Below are 21,261 nucleotides of genomic sequence, written 5' to 3' on the forward strand. Positions count from 1 at the left end.
TCTTCACGAGTACAATGATTTGTCAAGTCAAAACTTTAGTAAGGCGTCCATATCACCATCCCTAATAGACATAGGATCATAATTGTGGTTTCTGATGCACCTATAACTCAGCACCCCACCCTAAACCTATTGTTTGCCTTGTTGAAAGCGATATATTTAATTATTTATGTTATTTATAGTCCTCCTTTCTCACTGGGACTCCAGGTGGATTACACAGAGTGAGTCCATATAATCAACAGGATGGGACATTCAATAAACAATGAAATAGGATTTGGGTTGTAGAACCAATCAGGTTGACAGCATGTTGCCCTATGTTTTAACAGCCCTGAGGGCTTGTATGAGATTGTGTAAAGGTTGTGGGTGGAAGAGTTAAGCCCTCTTTCCCCCTGATTCATCTACCACCACCACCCCTGCCACTGATCAACAATAAAAAATGTTTGGAAGAATCAACTGGCATCTAGTTTAATTTGGTCCCTAGTCAAATATTGGCTGGTTTGGCAAGTTTTGAGACGGAGCTTTTAAGTGTGGCCAGTACAATGCATCCTAGACAAAATGGAACTGAATTTTGGTATGGCCACTGCTTCTTCAGATAACAGTAGGAGGAATTAACAGTCGGTATCTGTGACGCTTTTTAGAGAATACAGGAAACAATGGGATGTCACACATAACATCTTCTGGTGTGACCTCTCTGGAAACATATTTTAATGCTTTTAATGTATTCTGCAAAAAGGGTCAGGAGGTCTTGTGGGGAAGGCAGAAATTGTGGAAAGAGGGAGGGTTTTTCTGTTTGCACAAAATGCCTGCATTATATGTTGAGAGGGAAATGACACTTTATGACAAAAAGTGCTAATTTACTGAATTTGCCTCTGGGGGAAATGAGTTCATCTGTGAGATGCAGAAGATGAGCTAATGGGTTTCAGTTTTAATCCCGTTTAATAGATTTCTTTTAGCCCAGCCCTTGCTCAGAAATGCATGAAGCCCCAATAAACATTGCCACCCCCTCTTGTCTTAATCAGAAAACTGAAATATTACATAGCAGCAAGAGAGGCTAGAAGCTTTAAATCCTGCAGCATCGGAGGAGCAGTTGGTTAGTCACTTGCTTTATCAATGGCTGGGTGCTCTGGGCAGGACTGTGGCAGTTTCACTTACCCTCAGCAGCATGAGGACCTAATGCCTTATGTGTCTTCATTGGAGGCAGAAGATCTTTTCTGTCCTATAATGGGCAAGCAAGTTCAACAACTTAAGATTTCATGAATTTCTCCCCAAAGAAACTGTCACTTGCAAAATTTAGGTCCGGAGTGTAATCTGCCAGCCCGAGCCACTAGTTAATGTCAATGCAGCTTGATTCAAGGTAGAAGAAGAAGAGTTGGTTTTTATATGCCAATTTTCTCTACCTTTCAAGAGTCTCAAACCAGCTTACAATCACCATCCCTTCCTCTCCCCACAGCAGACACCTTGTGAGGTAGGTGGAGGTGAAAGAGTTCATGAGAGAACTGTTACTAGCCCAAGGTCACCCAGCAGGCTTCATGTGTAGGAGTGGGGAGTCAAACCTGGTTCTCCAGATTAGAGTCCACTGCTCTTGACCACTACACCAGGCTGGCTCTCTACCGATTTGTCTTTTTTGGAAGTGACTCATGGAATGATTTGGGTAGATGCATATGCATGGAAATCTTTTTATTTTTACTGTATCAGCCATGCACCTTGTTGGGTGGGATTTTTCACTTTACCTTCCTGATGGGCAAATATGTAGGTTTGGGGCTGTCAGTGACCTTTTTTTTTTAACTGCTGGAGAAAGGAGTTTCTCTTCCTCTGATGGCCACTGTGCCCAGAGGCTGCAGGATCTCCATGCTCAACAGGAAGAGCAGCTCTTAAGCTTTGTGTAAATCTTCAGTTCCTAATCTACTTGGGCAGCAGCTTCCGTTGTTTAACAGGGAAGTAAGTTTCTAGGCTGGATAAACAAAGTACTGCAGATTTCAAGGAAGGTTGTGCTATGGCTACACAATCCAGAGATGAGATTCCTTCTTTCCACTCCTTTGATTGCAGGGACCCATCAAAGCATGTCTTACCACCTGTTCTGGTGTAGTGGTTAAGAATGGTGGTTGGAGTGGTGAACTCTGATCTGGAGAACCAGGTTTGATTCCCCACTCCTCCACATGAGTGGAGGTAATCTGGTGAACCGGGTTGGTTTCCCCACTCCTACACATGAAGCCAGCTGGGTGACCTTGGGCTAGTCACAGCTCTCTCCGTCTCACCTACCTCACAGGGTGTCTTGTGGGGAGGGGTAAGGGAAGCCAATTGTAAGCTGGTTTGATTCTTCCTTAAGTGATAGAGAAAGCTGGCATATTAAAAAACAACTTCTCTTCTTCTCTTCTTCTACACTGTCAGGAAATAAAAGGAATCTACTTTGCTGTCCCCAGAATTTTAAAACACACCAAACTGGGATGTGAACATACCACTTTCCTTATTAGAAGTATTATATAATGAACTAGCCTAAAGATAATCCTGAAATTGAGGTTGGATGCTTGGAGAGATCCAGTTCACAGGATTCTCTACCTAGAATCTGCGGCTAAGCCATAGCCTTTGCAAAAGATTCCAACCCTCATTCCTGTGTCACTATTCGCTGGGTTGGCCAATCTCTGAATAGGGATTAATCAGCCTGAGCTTGTCCCCTATTGGCTGAATGCCCAAACCTACTAGGAGAGTCTCCTGTTTGGCAAAAGTCCCAGAAACCAGCTGGATCTTGGTTAGGCCTTACCCAAGGCTGATAGCATGTACCGTGTCTGTGAAGGCGGAAAAAGTTATTAGAATCAAGTATCATGTTTTTGACATGGGCCCGGTACTCCCTCAGAGATGCTTTCCCTTAGTAAAGCTGCTGCTGGTGTCTGAAGGAAAATAGATAGGAGTGAACCATGACATCCACGCTCCCTTTATACACTTTTCTGCAAAGGTAAACTATTACATCAGCGTGCTGCTGTCTTGTGCAAATTATCATACGTGCTGATATGCAGTCACAGGTATAATCCAATGTGAGATGAACACATGAAGCTGCCATATACTGAATCAGACCGTTGGTCTATCAAAGTCAGTATTGACTACTCAGACTGGCAGCTGCTCTCCAGGCTCTCAGGTAGAGGTCTTTCACATCACCTATTTGCCTAGTCCCTTTAACTGGAGATGCCAGGGATTGAACCTGGAACCTTCTGCATTCCAAGCGGATGCTCTACCACTGAGCCACAGCCCCTCCCCAAATTATATTTTAAAAACCGAAGCACCCTTAATAATTTGCAATCACATGTTTCATCAGTTTTAAAAAATACCCCAAAACATTTATTATGGGGTGCATTTATTTTAATATGAATGGGACAGTAGAAACTGCAAAACATCATTTCAGAACTATGGTGGGATGTGCCAGAGCAACCCCAAAGATCTCTGGAAAGGTGAGCCGTCAGCTTTTCTGCCCCCTTTTGAAATTTATAGTAGTAATAGTCCTGCATGTTTAGTGACACATTGCCAGTAGTTTAGCATGTCTGGGGAGTTTGGAATCTAGTAAGTGAACAAGGACTGTAAACTGTGGTTTGCCTGTATGCCTGGAACCAGAGCCCATAGTTAGAAACTACAGATTCAATTACTTCATAGTTACTTTGCATCAAAATTCAAATGGCCATACCATAAAGCAGTGACTGTGAAAGGGTAGTTTCTTGTCTGATGCATCCTTAGCTTGTTCAGAACTGTTAGTTTGTGCTGCTGGACTGATAGTTGCAAGCTCAAGGGAGTTCTGAGGTCGGTAACGAATATGAGAAACCAATTTTGGAGATCGAAAGTAAGTGGCACTTTAGATAATAGCTTGCGTGTGGTAAAACAGTACTGTGAAATGTTTTTTTCTAATAAAATGCCAATTACAAAATTCCACCCCACTAAACATTTCTTGTAATTGGCATGCAAGAAAAAAAAAGCTCTGTGTCATGCCCCTGCCATGGTTCATAGGGAAGATTATGTTCTCTCAAGCACACTGGGCTCTTGTATAGGTTTACCACCTCTTTCCCAAAGCATACCAATAACAGCAGCAGAGAACTGGTATAATATGTTCCCTGAATCCAACCAACCCTCTAAGGTTGGCTGTATGCATTATAATTTCTGTCCAGTTTTTAAAGAGGCAGCACCATGTAATTCACTAATTTCATATTGCTGCAATGAGCACCGTGGCTCTTCTCAGACTCTTCTCATTATTTTCCCTGTCAACCTAGATGAATATTGGGAGGAAGAAATGCTCTACGCTGAGAGGCAGAGCCCTTGCTTCTCATTCACGTAGGACAGTGTGGTGGGCTGTCCAAATACAAGTTTGTTTGAGCGTTGTCCCCTTGGTACGGTCAGTATTGTCTCAAAGACAGACAAAGACTGTACTACTTTATTAGGGCATTTCCTGTGTTGCTTTCCCTCCCAAAGGGACCCACAGCAGTTTAAAGAAATTTCGAAAACAAACAATTTAAACAATATACTTTAAATAAATGAAACAAACACATTCTGGGCGAGTCACAATTCACTATGCTGTCTGTCTGATTCGTTTGGCCAGGCCACCAAGTCACAAGCAAAAAGCCCTTCAGCTCTCACCTAAGGGTTCATACCTCTGGCCACACCCAGGCTTTAAATACCTACAACAAAAGAGAGAAAAGGCCCAGATGCTACTCAGCTGCTGCTAGCAAGTTGGCAGGATCTAGTTGAGGTTTTAACACAACTCCTGTTTCAAGTTCTTATTAATAATGCTGCAGTTGCCCTTGTACAGGGACTCTGCTTCAACCAGAGGCAGCCATGGCAGTCCATGGCAGTGACTGTGTGGCAGTTTGGTACCAAGGACAGCTCCCCTGCTTAACACTACCAGACAGAATCGGCTCTTGTGGCTTGTGACAGCCCTGTTTGTACAGAAAACAGTTACTGTACTTTTTAACAACTGCTTCCTCAGCTATAGATACTACTAATGCATACTAGTCATGATGCATCCCTATTCTCTCCAGGGTCAGGGGAGCATGCTTATTATATTAGGTGCTGGGGAACACAGGCAGGATGCTGCAGTCGTCTTGTTGGTGGGCTTCCTAGAGGCACCTGGTTGCCCACTGTGTGAACAGACTGCTGGACTTGATGGACCTTGGTCTGATCCAGCATGGCCTTTCTTATGTTCTACAGTTGTGCCAAAACCATAAGGGAACTCAACAAAATGGTACTTACAAGTTTGGAAATGTTTGGCACTGTAGAACAGCACCTCCAGAGCCTCCAGTTTTGATCTTAGTCCACTGGAGTTGACGTGATCTACATGAAGGACTGGTGCAGTGCCCATGTGGCTTGCAAATGTCAGGTGTGCTGATTCAGTTCCTATCACCTGCAGACCTTTCGGTCTGGAAGCGCCCTAAGGATTCAGTTCTGAGGACAAGAAGCATGGCGCCACACTCCCATCTGTTTCCTGGGGTTACCATTATCAGATACATCTTGGCAATAGAAGTCAGAAAGTGTTGGCTATGGTGTAATAAGAGCACAACTTCACAGTATCTCCGTTTCAATAGAACGGAAATGAAGGAAGGCAAAATTCTCCTGAAACTAACCTTTATAGCTGGCACTGAACTCGAATGTGTAGCAAGAGTTCTACAGATCAACGGGCTGAGGAGCAATTTCCAAACAGGAACTTTAGGGAAACTTGTTTTGTTTGTCTGTGCAGGGGAGCCTTATAATAATAACCACCATTTTGTGAACTGCTCTGAGGAACAGGCTTGTGTCTTCTGATAAGCAGTTAATGAACTTGGAAAGATGGATGATGGCATTCTAATTAGTGAATGGATTTCAAGTTGATGTGTGGCTGGTAGGGTTTATAATACCAGGAGTTCCCGTAAGGATGGATAAAATTTCTGTCTACCAAAATTGGTTTAGGAGTTGATGCTTGGGGAGCCAGAGATTGATGTCTGTGATTTAGCTTCAAGAATGATTGTATAGGTTTGCTTCCTTTTAGTTTTCTGACTATCTGGAATTATTTTTTTTAAAGTTCTCTGCAAATTTATTTTAGCTTGAATGCATTTTAAGTGCTGGTCTTGGTAATCAGTTATCTTGAGAACATAATGGCTATGCAGTGCAATACATTTTTCCCTAATCCACTGAATGGACTTCATCCTTACAAAAAAACAAAGTTTCAAAGACAGATGTCTTGATTAAGGGGTTTCTATGTGGCAGCTTCTTGTGTTGCATGTTTCCAGAAATAAGGAATGTAGAAGAAAAGCAAGGAAAAGCAGGTACAGTTTTTCCCCATGCTGTAACAATGAACGCTGTGGACTATATGGGTGGGAGGAAGTAGGCAGGCATTGAAGTTGTGAATACATATGGAATGTGGAAACAAACCAGATTGAAAGTCGATACAGCCTCCTGTTGCCAGAAGGCATTTTTTTAGTTTCAGAGAGGCAACTTCTTTATAGCTCCTCCATTAAACCTATGCTAAAGGTGCTGCTAGAGAGCCAGCGTGGTATAGTAGTTAAGATCCTAGTAGACTAGGATCTGGCAAACCCACGTACAAATCCCCATGCTGCCATGGAAACTTGCTGGGTGACTATGGGTCAGTCTCACACTCTCAGCCTTGACTCTGGCATGTATTTGGATGGAAGTCCTCCAAGGAATACCAGTGTTGTGACGCAGAGGCAGGCAACGGCAAACCACCTCGGAATGTCTCTCGCTTTGATAACCTGATGGGGTCACCATGAGTCAGCTGTGACTTGACAGCAAAAAAAGAGGTGCTGCTAAAACAGGTGACTGTAATTGATTTTGTAATATTCCGTGGTTGCTGTTGCACCATCCCTAATTCTAACATAAGAAAGGCCCTGCTGGATCAGACCAAGGTCCATCAAGTCCAGCAGTCTGTTCACACAGTGGCCAACCAGCTGCCTCTAGGAAGCCCCCAAACAAGACGACTGCAGCAGCACCATCCTGCCTGTGTTCCAAAGCACCCAATATAATAGGTATGCTCCTCTGATCCTGAAGAGAATAGGTATGCATCATGACAAGCATCCATTTTCCTAGTAGCCATGAATAGTCCTCTCCTCCATGAATATGTCCACTCCCCTCTTAAAGCCTTCCAAGTTGGCAGACATCACCACATCCTGGGGCAGGGGGTTCCACAATTTAACTATGCATTGTGTGAAGAAATACTTGCTTTTATCTGTTTTGAATCTCTCACCCTCCAGCTTCAGCTGATGACCCTGCATTCTAGTATTATGAGAGAGGGAGAAAAGCTTTTCCCTGTCCACTTTCTCCATACCATGCATAATGTTATAGACCTCTATCATGTCTCCCCTTAACTGCCTTCTTTCCAAGCTAAACAGCCCTAAGAGTTTTAACCACTCCTCATAGGGCAGTTGCTCTAGTCCCCTGATCATTTTGGTTGCTCTTTTCTGCACCTTCTCAAGCTCTGCAATGTCCTTTTTTAGGTGTGGTGACCAGAACTGTTCACAGTATTCCAAGTGTGTTCTCGCCATTCTGTTACGTGTGTGTGACAATGTTCTAGCTGTCCCTCTGCAGAGGTTTGCTGGTGTTCCCATCTCATTTGTTTGGAGAAGTAGATGGTTTATTCTGTTCCTGGTGAGTTAAAAATAAATACGTGTGTGTGAAAATGTTCTAGCTGTACCTCTGCAGAGGTTTGCTGGTGTTCCCTACTCATTTGTTTGGAGAAGTAGATGGTTTATTCTGTTCCTGGTGTGTTAAAAATAAATACTGAGAATGATGGTGTTTTGCATTGGTTTCCAAATACTATGAGCAAACACAGAACCCTGCAGGACTCGCCCCTCTGCCAACTGCTAATTTCCCCACCCCTTCCTTCTGCTTTCCCTTTTTGGTCCAGCTCCCGTTCTTCCCGTTTGCTTCTGCTGGTTGCCACTTTTGCCTTCCTATTCCTTCCTGATTCTCTTTCCCCTCCCCTCAGAGCCCCTATAGCCTCTTCCCCTCTCCCTTCCCCAACTCTTGCTTCTGGCCTTCCGCTCCACCAAAAGGGATTAAATAAAACACAATAATGTAAAAGTGCTGAGATTTCACAGCGTATCTCTCATTAATTCTGGGTCACCTGGTCGATCCAAAATGGCAGCCGAGATCTTGCTGGTTACTTTTTTGAGATCTCGGAGTCCTTACGTTGGTTTGTGCTTGAATCCCCTCCTTAAATTTAAGATTTTAACAAAACCTGGGGATTCCCCAATATTTGCAGACGCCTCTGCCTTAGCTCTGTGTCATCTTACTGTGTCAATTTTTAAAAATCTGCTTGGTGGAGCCGTTCGTGGGTGTTAGGTTTATGAGTGGGCAGTGTCCAAAGACACTTTTGAGAAATATCTAGTTTTAAAAAAATCCTGTAACAGAATTATCTTAGTATCTATGGAGGAAAGATAGGGGATATTAAAACATATGCATAACTGGAATTAACCACATTATTGGGGGGTGTTGATTTTTTGCTCTTGGTTTTTTAAATATATTGTTAGCACATGTAAGAATTAACCCTGTAATGTGAAAAAATTATAAAAACAAGCTCCTATATATTAACTGTACATAATAAAAATAAGATTAGTGGCATATACATACACACCCCAAAAAGGCTACGCTCGCATGTTAAAATACTTCATGAACTCTGCCAGTATATACAATATTTACTGTGCATGGAGAACACTTGAATTCTGAAAGCCACAGAGAGAAAGCAGGGAAGGTGCAATCTGTTCTATACATCTATATAGATATATATAGATTATCTCTTTGACTGTCAACAACACCAACCACACTGTTCAACTGCATGAAATGTGTGGAAATGCCACAAATTTGAACATAATGTAGAATATGCGGCAGGAAAAGCTTATGCCGTATATGAATTACTACTGGCTTACTTCATGGCAGGATTTTCTACTATGTGGGTTGCTTGCTTACCTGTATTCACCTTTCAGAAGCTGTTACTTGCCCATATACAGTATGGAATAAGCTCAGTTTCTGTAATAGCTGCATTGAAGGGAGAATTGTACCTATTCCATTTTCTACCACCACTGTAGGGCTGGGCTTTCTTCTGTTCTCTTATGGAAGGCTTAGATGTGATGTCAAGTATTGCAAAGGCCGGTCTCAGCATTCCCACAAACTTTCATTGATAGCAATACAGGGTTCTAAACAGATGCAAAGCCTTTCTGGCCCAAGGATAGCCAGATGCAATTTAAGCTCTGAAGATATAATACTACTTTTTTGTTGTTTTCATAAAAGATTGATCAATAATCTCTGCAAATCTCTCTTAATACGTGTCTCTTTTTTATGTGTGCCAAAAGTCTTTTATTCTAATGGGATAATCCTTTCACATCAAAATAATGCTGCACCATGATACCTTTGAAACACCAAAGATGTACCTGTCACTGTGGTAACCAAGTATCAGCATTTTTTTCCTGCCTCCACTGTAATAAATCTTATAATCCAAAATATCTCAATGGCATTAAATGTCTGCTTCTATTGCATTTCCCTCAGTGCCACAAATGCCTCTGTTTTTAGCTTGACTGCCCTTGGCAGATATGATTTCCATAAACCGGCTCACAAATGCGCATGAATGTTTTACAGAAAATTAGGCTAATACATCAGACAGCATTTTCATACCAGCAAACACATGTTTTGATTTGCAAGAAATAAAACCACCTTGATTATTCTATAGTTAGAAGGATGAGATCACAGTTTTACTGAAGCAGCGGTGGCAGTGTGTGTATGTGTGTGTGTGAGAGAGAGAAATATAAAACATATCAGCTACTCCACTGGTGGTAAAGGTAGAATGACAGCAACATTGGCTGCAATTCTAGGTATGTTTAGCAGAAGGCAAGTTGCACTGCAATCAATAGTCCTTTGAAGTACATGTTTTTAGGACTGAAATCATTAAAAGCATAAGAATTGCCTGTTGGATCAAAACCAGTGGCCTAACGATGGCATTTTTAGGGCATGATTACTTAATTCAGGGGTCCTCAACATGATAGAGATTTGATTGGTTTTGCAGATTTTTAAAAAATGTTGCTTTGGCAGCAACCGCCAGCACAGCACAACGATCTGCACTGTGTTACTGAAGTTAAGCTGCAGCAATAGTTTTGTAGCTGGCTCCGCCTCCTACGGCAGCCATTTTGTTGCTGTGCCCACTGTGCTGTGTCAGAATTCGAAATGTGCCTGGCAGGCTCAAAAAGGACTTAATCCATCACTTGTTGCTAATCTCCAGCATCTGGTAATCAGAACAAATTTTTGGCTACTGTGATTAGTAGCAACCTGTTTCATGAGATCCTTACATGACGTCTTGGTGCAATTTTGAAAGCACCAGGTGCAACAACTTCAAAAGCTAAGAGGGTCTAGATCTGGTTAGTTCCTGGGATGGGGGAGGGGGGGTCTATATTGTTCCATAAATGAAGGGCAGGATATAAGTCTACTAAAAATATTAAAAAGATTACCAGATTACCAGATTAAATAGCTCTTCACAAGGAAGATAGCTTGCCCCAATAACCTTAAGCACTTTTTCTGTGCCCCCTCCTGATTCTTTGTATACCTTTGAAGACATAGCAAAGCTGGGTGTGGGGTTTTTTGGGGAAGTCATTTGAGTTCTGAAGTATTGGATGCTTTTGAGCATCCAATTGATTAGGATATGAAAGAGCAAAATAACCTCACTGTGAGTGAATTTATAGAAGAAGAACAGTTGGTTTTTATACCTCGATTTTCTCTGCTTTTAAGGAGCTTATAATCGCCTTCCCTTCCTCTCCCCACAACAGATACCTTGTGAGGTAGGTGGGGCTGAGAGAGTTCGGAGGGAACTGTGACTGGCCCAAGTTCACCTAGCAGGCTGCATGTGGAGGAGTGGGGAATCCAACCTAATTCTCCAGATGATTCCACCGTTCTTTAACCACTATACCACACTGTGAAAGAAGGACATAAGTCTCACACTGAAGTGTCTTTTTCCAACTCCCCACAGTAGAAGTTAATGAATCTATCGTGGAATTGTATAAACTTAGGTGTTAGATATTCAATAAATATTTTTTATACTTCTTGCACCTGTGAATTTTTATTCTTCATTCTTCTCCCTGACTTTAATTTTTGTGTTGGTTTTGGGTGGTGGTCATTTGGTATTTTTCATGCAGAAAGATGCGACCACTTAACAAAAACTTCAAGTTCTGCTGCTTCTCAAAATACAGGATCCCTCTCTAACATACCGGTAATAACATTTTATTTTTCCATATTTAACAGCTGTCTTCTGCATTCTTGAGCATGGTGTGGAAGTTCGCTTTCCCCCCTAACTTGAACACCTTAACTGAACATCTCTGTGTGCGTGCATACACACACAAATATACACTCACCACAACTTTATGGAAACTTATCTGATAGCTTTTTATGGATTAATTATTAGAATTGTAGATGCATTTGATTTCTCAGTGCTTTGACTGGTGCTGTGCCCTGAACCCTTGGTGTAAAGAAAAAGTTCCTGGAGATGGTTTGGTTGGCTAGGAGTAGGAATATAGTAGTATAGATGTTTCTTGTATTGCTGTGAACTACCAGGTCTGCATATTGCTTATGTTTAGATACGTGCCACATGGGGTTGCCCTCCTCTAGGTGGTGGCTGGAGATCTCAGTCCCAGTTCAAACATCGATCGTGAGGAGCATCTCTCTGGAGTAGGGTTGCCAACCTCCAGATGGTGGCTGGAGATTTCCTGGGATTACAGCTGATCTCCAGGCAATAAAGATCAGTTCTCACAGAGAAAATGGACTCTTTGGAAGGTGGACTCTGGCATTATACCCCATTGAAATCCCTCCCCAAACCCTGCCCTCCTTAGGATCCGCCCCCCAAATCTCCAGGTATTTCTCAACACGGAGCTACTGCCATATGATCTTTTTTCATTGTCTTCCGCTTTGCCTTATTAATGCCTTGTGTCTTCCCTAATTCCTCCTGTTGTGCCATGCTCTACTGAATGCTTGGCCTTCACGTCAAAAAGACTCACGGGACATGGAACTGGAGAAACTGGAAGAGCAAGTGGATCCAGTTTCTGCTTTCCTTGCTCCTACTGTTATGTTTGAAGTGGAGTTTCATGGAGTTTCCAGGATTCATGCCTGGAACTCTACAATATCCCCCCCCAGAGCTGGACCACTCCCACATCTATTTCAAAGCTGCACACACAAGCTTGGGTGCCCAGTGCGTACTTTAGATGCACCCAAGGGGTTGCATGTATATCCATGGAAATTTTGACTGTGAAGAACTCGTCTCCTTGCCGCATTACAAGCTGCTTTTGAAAGTCCTCTCAAGTTCAAAAGTGCTTTGCAACTTAGGGGCGTGTTTGATGCTGTTTGAGAAATTCAAGACCCAAAGCTCCCTTTGGTGTGCAAAGCTAGTCACGCAGTTCTTTGAAACCAGGCCAGGGTACTTTAGTCATCTCGAGCTCATTCATATATGTATTGGAGCACTAGTGTGTTAACACATAAAGAGCATTGCTTCTAATGAAACTTTCTCCTTTCAGTCATATATGGAAGATCACTTAAAGAACAAGAATCGTCTGGAGAAAGAGTGGGAAGCTCTTTGCGCTTATCAAGCTGAGCCCAATGCAACCACCATTGCCCAAAAGGAAGAAAATATCCAGAAGAACCGCTTGCGAGATGTAGTGGCATGTATGTATGGCTTAATATGGGTGCTTTGCATAGTTTTCCCCTTTGACCTACAGAGCATTTGATGAACAAGTGATGGACGAAGTGAGCATTCAAATGTTGGTCACTGTGTGCAAGGGAATTCTAGCAGCAAATGCTGTCTTAACATATTCTGTTGTCTCTCCATGTGCTTCACCTGTTTGGAAATTTATGTGGCTTCTTTGAACACATGAAGCTGCCTTATACTGAATCAGACCCTTGGTCCATCAAAGTCAGTATTGTCTACTCAGACCGGCAGCAGCTCTCCAGGGTCTCAGGCAGAGGTCTTTCACATCACCTACTTGCCTAGTCCCTTTAACTGGAGATTCCGGGGATTGAACCTGGGTCCTTCTGCATGCCAAGCAGATGCTCTTCCACTGAGCCACAGAGATCATGAGTGTGGTTTTGTGTAGCCTTGTGTAAGAGCATTCATTTCAGTTTTACGCATGCACTTCTAGCTCATGGTTGTGATATTGGTAACTCAGAAGAACTCTTAACTGGGCTGCTGGACGCAATCACATCCACCCAAAAGGTGAATAATATCAGCAGCTTGTAATTAGAACTGGCTCAAGCCACTCGTCTGATACTCAGCTGCACTGAATGAGCGCCTGTTGACTCCTGTAGATAAGCTTACAGAGAGGCTGTTCTGTGTATTGGGCTAAGGATGAAAATCAAAGCTGAGAATGGCCAAAGGAGCACATGTTTCTAGAAGGCTTTTTTCCCCTTTGGAGTAACACTAAGAGCTCATTCCTGAGCCTGAGAACCAGCGTGGTGTAGTGGTTAAGAGCAGTGGTTTGGAGCAGTGGACTCTGATCTGGAGAACCAGGTTAGATTCCCCACTCCTACACATGAGCAGCAGAGGCTAATCTGGTGAACTGGATTTGTTTCCCCACTCCTACACACGAAGCCAGCTGGCTGACCTTGGGCAAGTTACAGTTCTATTCAGAGCTCTCTCCGCCCCACCTACCTCACAGTTGTGGGGAAGGGAAGGTGACTGTAAGCCGGTTTGAGTCTCCCTTAAGTAGTAGAGAAAGTCAGCATATAAAAACCAACTCTTCCTCCTCCTCCAGCCGGGAACATCATAGCCAAGGCACTACAGCGCCTCCAAAGAGGTTCCCCGGCCACCACAAGGCTTAAAAAAGCCTTTTAAAAGTTTTTAAAAGAAAATGGGGTTCTCTCCCCCCCCCCCAGAAAACAGTGATGTTGCGCCAAGTTTTACCTGGTGCAGCAATGCTGTTGCTGGAGGCACTGTTCCAAGGCTGGAAGGGCTTTAGTAGCTGACTACTGTCAGCACTGCCCCCGGGAATACACCCCCCCTCCTGCTCCACGTATCTCTTCTGGGATTTAGGTCCCAGAGAGACTGCGGCATCAGAGGAGTGGCGTGCGGCTCTCTGGTGCCCAGCCGCCAACAGAACTGCCCCTGCTGCCAGCGTAAGTGCCTCTTATTCCGTGATAAGAGGCCACTTACACTAGTGGCGGGGTCACGCTGCCTCCAGAAAAATTTCAGGGCCCCCACCTCAGGAACGCACTGTAAGAGCTGCACATCTCTTGCATATACTTGATGAACGAGTTAGCTGTAAGAAACATTCTATACCACATGCCAGACTTCAGAATACATAGCAGTTTAGCCTGAGATGGACTTTGACTGCAGTAAATGTGAGCTTGGGGAGGAAATTCTTTTAATCTAAACTTCATTATTAACAACTGCCCTTTAAGCATTCTGTTGCTCGTAAACCAAAGTCGAGGGAAAGATTTGTAATACAATTTGACACTACTAATGTTCTTGTTAAGGAAAGGTGAATTTTTACTAATGAATACAAGGTTTCAAGTAACCTTGGTGGACCAGGTTAAATGCTTTGGGAGAAGCTCTGTGATGAAAACTTAGCCACCGAAAACTAACTTAGGCATTTGGAATACTCATCACAAATTTATGTTTAATTTCAAGAGTTATCTCTGGTAGCTGAAGCATGGGTTTTTTCTGAGCATCAGAAGATTGCCACAAGCCATACAGTATCTTTGATAAGTCTGCACTAGACCCTGGATTGGCCAGGCTAGCCTGGTCTCATCAGATCTCAGGAGCTAAGCAGGGTCAGCTCTGGTTAGTACTTGGATGGGAGACCACCAAGGAATACCAGGGTTGCCATGCAGAAGAAGGTGGATGGTGAACCACCTCTGTTAGACTCATGCCTTGAAAACCCTACAGGGTTGCCATAAATTGGCTAAGACTTGACAGCACTTTACACACAGACAGGCCCCATGTGGCACAGTAATGGTGCCAGCACGTGCCTATAGATTGCTCCATTCAGCAGAGCAGTGCTGGCCCATGGGTCAGCCATGTTAATGTTGTTCTTGCTATTTCTGAACCACTACACCAGCATTGTGTAGTGGTTAAGAGCAGTGGTTTGGAGCGGTGGACTCTGATCTGGAGAACCGGGTTTGATTCCCCACTCCTCCACATGAGCGGCAGAGGCTAAGCTAGTGAACTGGGTTGGTTTCCCCATTCCTACACATGAAGCCAGCTGAGTGACCTTGGGCTAGTCCCACTCTCTCAGCCCCACCTACCTCACAGGGCATCTGTTGGTAGGGAGGGGAAGGGAAGGTGCTTGTAAGCCGGTTTGATTCTCCCTTCAGTGGTAGAGAAAGTCGGCATATAAAAACCAACTCTTCTTCATACTCCTGATTCAGTGCTTGAGTAACAAAACAAGAATGGAGGATGCCATAGTATTTTTAAAAAACTTGGCTATCCAAAGCAGGTGGATTGGTTTAGTGAGAATTTTTAGTGGTGTTCATTATCTTAATTGTCTTTCACAGTCTTTTTTTAAGTTCAAAAATTCATTATGTTACACCTTTTATTAGAACGGACCAAAATCAACATGAAACAGTGTGCAAGCCTTCTACTTTATCAGACTGCTTCATCAGACTGGCTGTTAAAAAAAAATGGGAGGGGTGTGTCTGGTTCTCATCCTGATCTTGAAGGCTTTGTCTTGTAAGGACCTCATGTGAAATTCTGGGTAGGTATGCAGATTTAAAGTGGTGCACCCTTGGCTTTCAGGGAGGAAGAAGCAAAAAGTTATCGATCAGATGTCTCTATAGCACCAAATGGGACACACAAGTCCCTTAAAAGGCTGAGAACAGAAGGCTAAGTTTAAGGGCAAAGCATTTTGGTCTTTTTTCCTGTTGGAAAAATGAATGGAAAGATCTCCCTTCACAAGCACGCACATGCACATAATGTACTTCTTTTCTTTAACAGATGATCATTGCCGGATATGTTTGAAAGCTGAAAACAGCCATGACAATTCAGATTACATCAACGCAAGTCCAATTGTAAGTACAGAATCAAAATGACACTACTTTCCCTCCTGTGAAGTAAAAGGTTAATTCTGATGCAATCAGTCTTGCATGCATATGATATTATCAGTATTGGTAACCAGTAAGACACATTAAAAATAGTTCAACTGATCCTTCAAAACTGCTTTTGATTGCTACGGAGCTATGTTACTTAGGCATTAAGTGCTGATACTAAAATTACTGTGTGTTGCCACGGTGACATCCGTCATTTATTTTTCTTCCTATGACTTCTTTGACCTGTAGTCTGGCATTTAGTGGTATACCTACTTCTGATATGAAAGCTAGGGATAACAGGGATCCTTTTAAAACTCTTGAGAGTTCAATTATAGGCTAAGTATGACTGTTGTCACTAGGCTTCGCTTTTCCCATAGCTATGGGAAGAATCGCTTTCCCCAAAAACATTAGGGAAAATATAGCACCTCCTCCCCAGAAGCATTTGGTGAAAACATCAATCACTTATACCAAATGAGTAGCAATTGCATATTTATTCTGTGACAAATTAGTGATGTAGAAAGACAGATAGAAATCAAGTTGATGAAACCTGTGTTATTGCAAGGAGCAACTCCAGTCCTTTTGTTAGGCCATTTATGCATGGGAGGTTTTGCCCCTCTCTAGATGCACATTTTCCCATCCAAATTCTCCAAACTCAAAAATAAGCCCCCATGCAGAGTTCTGAGAATTCAGATGGAGAAAATGTACATCAAGAGAGGGGCAAATTCAAGGCAAAACCTCCCATGCATAAATGACCTTAGAAATGTGCATAGGGTTATTCAGATCCTCTATTACTGTCTCTCTTCTTTTGGTGCTCCTGGATAAAAATTCTTCAAGCCATTATAGTATCAAACAAATAATTTAACTGGTTATGCTTAAGCGGTCATTTCATCTTGATTTGAAATCTTACTGATCGATGGTGGTTCTCTCCCATTGCTTGGCAGTTGCTTTCAGTAGCGTAGCATACTTTAGGGGGAGTGAATAAGGATTCTGTACATCCAACCTTGAGTGTTCTTTCTGCATCTTGATGTGGGGGGAGGGGAGAGAGAATGAGCTCTTCAGTGCTAGGATTTTTGGCATGTTCTCAAGGACTTTCTTCTGAAAACATTTAATATTATCCAAAATGATACAATTTTGTAAACATGATGCAGTGACAGCTTCTAAGTCCACAATAGAAACCTTGCAGCTAAATGACTGACTGTCTATTAACTTTCAGATTAATGGGATAAAAACTTATTTTTCTGTTCATAGTTGGGCGGGAGGGGGGAATTGGCCAGCTAAACATAGCAGATGTGTGAATTCTTATAGGAGATTTGAAATACGCTGTATTTTTTTCCCTTTTTCACGCCTGCAGAAATCATACGAGCTACTCTTTAAAAATAAAGATGTTGCTGTTCGATTTAAGCTGCCTCTGGTAATTATCACACCAATAAAATGACATATTTGGTGGATCTGAGCCTTGCGGTGCTTGGATGTGAAGTGAAAATTGCCATGAATTTCAAGTGGAGAATTAATAATGCTAGAGCTATAAAGTATGAATTGGACTAGAAAGGTTTATTCCCCACCCCTCAGCATGTAGGTTTGCCTGATGAAGCCAGAGTGTAGTATAAAGCAATTACATTCTGGCCTCGAAAAGGGAGGCTTCCAGGGGTGCGCTTAGAGCTGAGTACTTCCAGCTTCAGGGTCAGTGGTCCAGCCTCCAGCTGAGGCTCACTCAACCTTAGCTTGAGTCTAAATGAGTAAAGCAATACATGCTAGGGGAAAAAGTCCTTTTTTTGCACTAGACAATGAGTTGGCCACCTGCCCACATATTCCTTTCTTTCTCAAAACTGCTTAACGCTCCCTTCCCCCACACACACATAACTCTCCCATCCCTCCCAGTACATTATGAGAATCCGGGGGTTAGCCTTTGTGTTCGGCAAAACAGCATGGAACAAAGTCCGCAAGGGGATCTGATCAAACGTACTGGCGATTTTTTAAAAAAAATTGTTCTGTTGCAGAACCGGGCAGAAGAAATGCTTAGAAATTCCTTGGGAATAAAAATTGAGCTGGAAGGTCTCCTTTCTCGTTCTCCAAAATAACATAAAACACTACGGTAATAACTCTGCTGCCAGCGGTTCAATGAAAAGCTTGCAATTACAGCACAAGGAGACCCTGACTGTGCAGAATAAAACTGTGATAATTACATCTGTCATATTTGTACTTAGTCCTCATTAAATTTCAGGGAAATCATCCAGTAGTAAATAATGTGCAATCTTTGCTTTTAAATCAGAGGTCATGAAAGTAAATGGGAATTCTGGTTTTTTCCTCTTAGGGTGTTGGAAAGGGAGGGGGGGATCCCATCAACTGCATTAAAAAAACAACAACCAACTACCCATCAGCCGTACTTATTACTGAAGCTGCCAGACTGAGGAATGTGATTAACGTGACAGTTTGCTCAAACACAGCATACAAATTTTATCACTGAGAGTAGAGACTGAAATTCATAATGACATTCAAAACTAGATTTCTTTCTTTCATTCCATTATAATTTTTTAAAAAGAGGGATTGAAAAATTTAGTACTTTCATTCAAGAGTAACGACAGGGGCCAATTATTGTTCTGTCTCTTGTGTCATTTTTGTTTTGAATGGACGGGTGAAAGTGATGACTAAGTAGTATTATACCTGCTGGGGAATGCTTTCTGTAACCACCTGCCCCTGCTCCCTATAAGGTGTACATCTTAAAACAATAAACACTGGAAACGTGGAAGCAAAAATCTCTTTGGGATTGCCAGTAATTCTAAACAAAACTAATTTGACAGAGATCAATAATCGTGTATATACTATACCTAATAAGTGTGTAAATATGTCTCTAAAGTATAAATATGCCCTCACAGGATAAATTTAGAAGCCAGCATGAATATCTAAGAATACACTTGGCCAGTCCTTAGCTATAAGTATTACAGGGCTGTGAAGGGGAGAACTATATTTAAAAAAATTTTAACCTAGCCTTTTTCTATACAATGACTGTGGCGGGGGGTGGGGGTGGAATCCTGGAAGTCATTTAAGTTGGATCACACAGAACAGATGTATTGTTCGCATATAATTTCCTCACAAGAATGATGGCATAATGTTTAACAACCTTCAGTCCCTTCTCCTATGATTAATCAGATATACGGTAATAACCAATCATCTTATTCCTATTGTAAGTAGATTTAAAAAAAATAAAGCTGACATTTTTCAGTGCAAAAGCACATTCATGAGATGTGTTTAAATGAAGAGGCAAAATAACAGTCCCTAAAAATAAAAAAACATGATTAGCATTAAGTTGGTGGGAACATAAAAATGCATAAAGTGACATATTTTTTGAAATTCAGATAGGACTGGTTATAGCCGTCTATTTGTATTCATTGTGGTGCTTTCCACTCTAAGAAATTGTCAATCAACTTTAATTAGTGGGGGGTGAAGGAAGCTTAGATGAGTTGCTATTAAAACATCTTGGATTTGGGGGTGGCTTGATCTGATCCCCTGCAGGAGTTCTCTTCTGATAAGCCGGAACGAGACAGATGGTTCTTTTGGTTTGTCCTTTCTCCTAATGCAGTAATAGTAAGTAAAATTTGAGCCGCTAATTGTGCTTTGGTTCTAGTGATCCCTGATCCCATTTATTACAATGTGGAACCACGGAATTAGTGCCTGGATGTTACCTTTGTCATTGTGGCGGCTGTGTTGCAGAATAAATTGAGAATTGTGTCATGGCAGAACATTCGTAATTACACTAATTTTTGTTTTGCGGTATAAATAGCCTGGTTTGGCCAGTTTTTTAAAATATGGCCTAAACATCCAGACTTAATTAGACCAGGAAAATGGTACTTGTTCTAGTGAGCCGATTCCTCAAGATCTTATACTCTAAAATGCCGTCCCATTTATCTCACTTTAGTGGTGTTTTCTTTACTGATTCTGCACTCAGACAAGGCCTTGGCAGCGGTTCAACAGTCCATTCATAAGCAATCAAAATACGTACACTCAAACTTCCATTGGCTGAGATTTCCACCATTGTTTAAGCCAAATATGAGCAAACTGGGGCTAGCAGCCTGAGGCGATTTGCTGTATTTTTAAAAAATTGGCTGAAAGATTCACTATATCAACAATGTGAGGGCCCAACCAACGCTGGGACCTAACCGTGGGTGGGGTGGTTCAGCTGCATTGGGCTTGCCCTCAGCCCCTGACTCTGAGCTTTCCCCTTAGTCCTTACGCACCAGTGAAGTACAGTTAAGACTCATGTTCCTGTCCAGGCCTCTTTAGGCTTCGTCTCGGTTGTCCTTTCTCCAAGGTCAGGACAGTGCGTATATTGCCGTGTGGTGAGATAGGTCCAATTCCAGTTCTTTATTTCAACATACTGGAGGCAGAAAGAGGCCAACGACAGGCTGGCTCAGAGGTCTTGGAGAAAGCCTCTGAGCTCTGCTTCCCTGAACACACTCATTTTTTTAATCCTTCTTGCCTTGTACCACTTGTGGACTTCTCTCCTGAGCACGCTGCTACTCCTGAATTATTTTCCTGCCTGCCTTGTTTGCCTGCTGCCTGCATGTCTTTCAGCGTGGTGTAGTGGTTAAGAGTGGTGGACTCTAATCTGGAGAACTGGGTTTGATTCCCCACTCCTCCACATTAGCAGCCGACGCTAATCTGGTGAACCAGGTTGGTTTCCCCACTCCTACACACGAAGCCTGCTGTGTAACCTTCAGCTAGTCACAGCTCTCTTAGAGCTCTCTCAGCCCCACCTACCTCACAAGGTATCTGTTGTGGGGAGGGGAAGGGAAGATGATTGTAAGCCATTTTGATTCTTCCTTAAGTGGCAGAGAAAGTCAGAATATAAAAACCAACTCTTCTTCTGCTTCGACATAATTGAGCTAGTTTGTGTAGGAAAGTCGCTGACACCCTGATGCAAATCTAGATTACTCTTGGGGCGAAAATACATGGTCGCTTTATCCTCCTTTAATCCCTGTTTTAGCCAGGATCGAACGCACATTAGGTGAAACGCATGCATTCGATCCAGGCTGAATCCTGGCTGAAACAGTGATTAAAGGAGGATAAAGTGACCATGCGTTTTCGTCCTTGGTGTGCTTCTGGCCAGAATGGATGTAGAAGAAAATGGGTAGAAGAAGAATAGTTGGAAATATTGTCGAAGGCTTTCACGGTCAGAGTTCATTGGTTCTTGTAGGTTATCCGGGCTGTGTAACTGTGGTCTTGGAATTTTCTTTCCTGACGTTTCGCCAGCAACTG

General features: G+C 42.6%; 1 protein-coding gene and 1 non-coding gene across 2 annotated transcripts in view; one reads left to right on the forward strand and one right to left on the reverse strand.

Moving 5' to 3' along the window:
• Positions 1–21,261, forward strand: part of PTPRN2 (protein tyrosine phosphatase receptor type N2) — a 674,076-nt gene that overhangs the window by 590,670 nt on the left and 62,145 nt on the right. The window contains exons 15-16 of the mRNA XM_056857125.1: positions 12,504–12,651; positions 15,917–15,990. Of these exons, the coding sequence (XP_056713103.1) occupies positions 12,504–12,651; positions 15,917–15,990 (222 nt within the window). The remainder of the gene's footprint in view (positions 1–12,503; positions 12,652–15,916; positions 15,991–21,261) is intronic.
• On the reverse strand, positions 3,170–3,241 carry TRNAS-GGA (transfer RNA serine (anticodon GGA)). Its single transcript has one exon. It is a non-coding gene; the product is annotated as a tRNA-Ser (tRNA).

Source organism: Euleptes europaea, chromosome 11 (genome assembly GCF_029931775.1).
Source record: "Euleptes europaea isolate rEulEur1 chromosome 11, rEulEur1.hap1, whole genome shotgun sequence".
NCBI lineage: Eukaryota > Metazoa > Chordata > Lepidosauria > Squamata > Sphaerodactylidae > Euleptes > Euleptes europaea.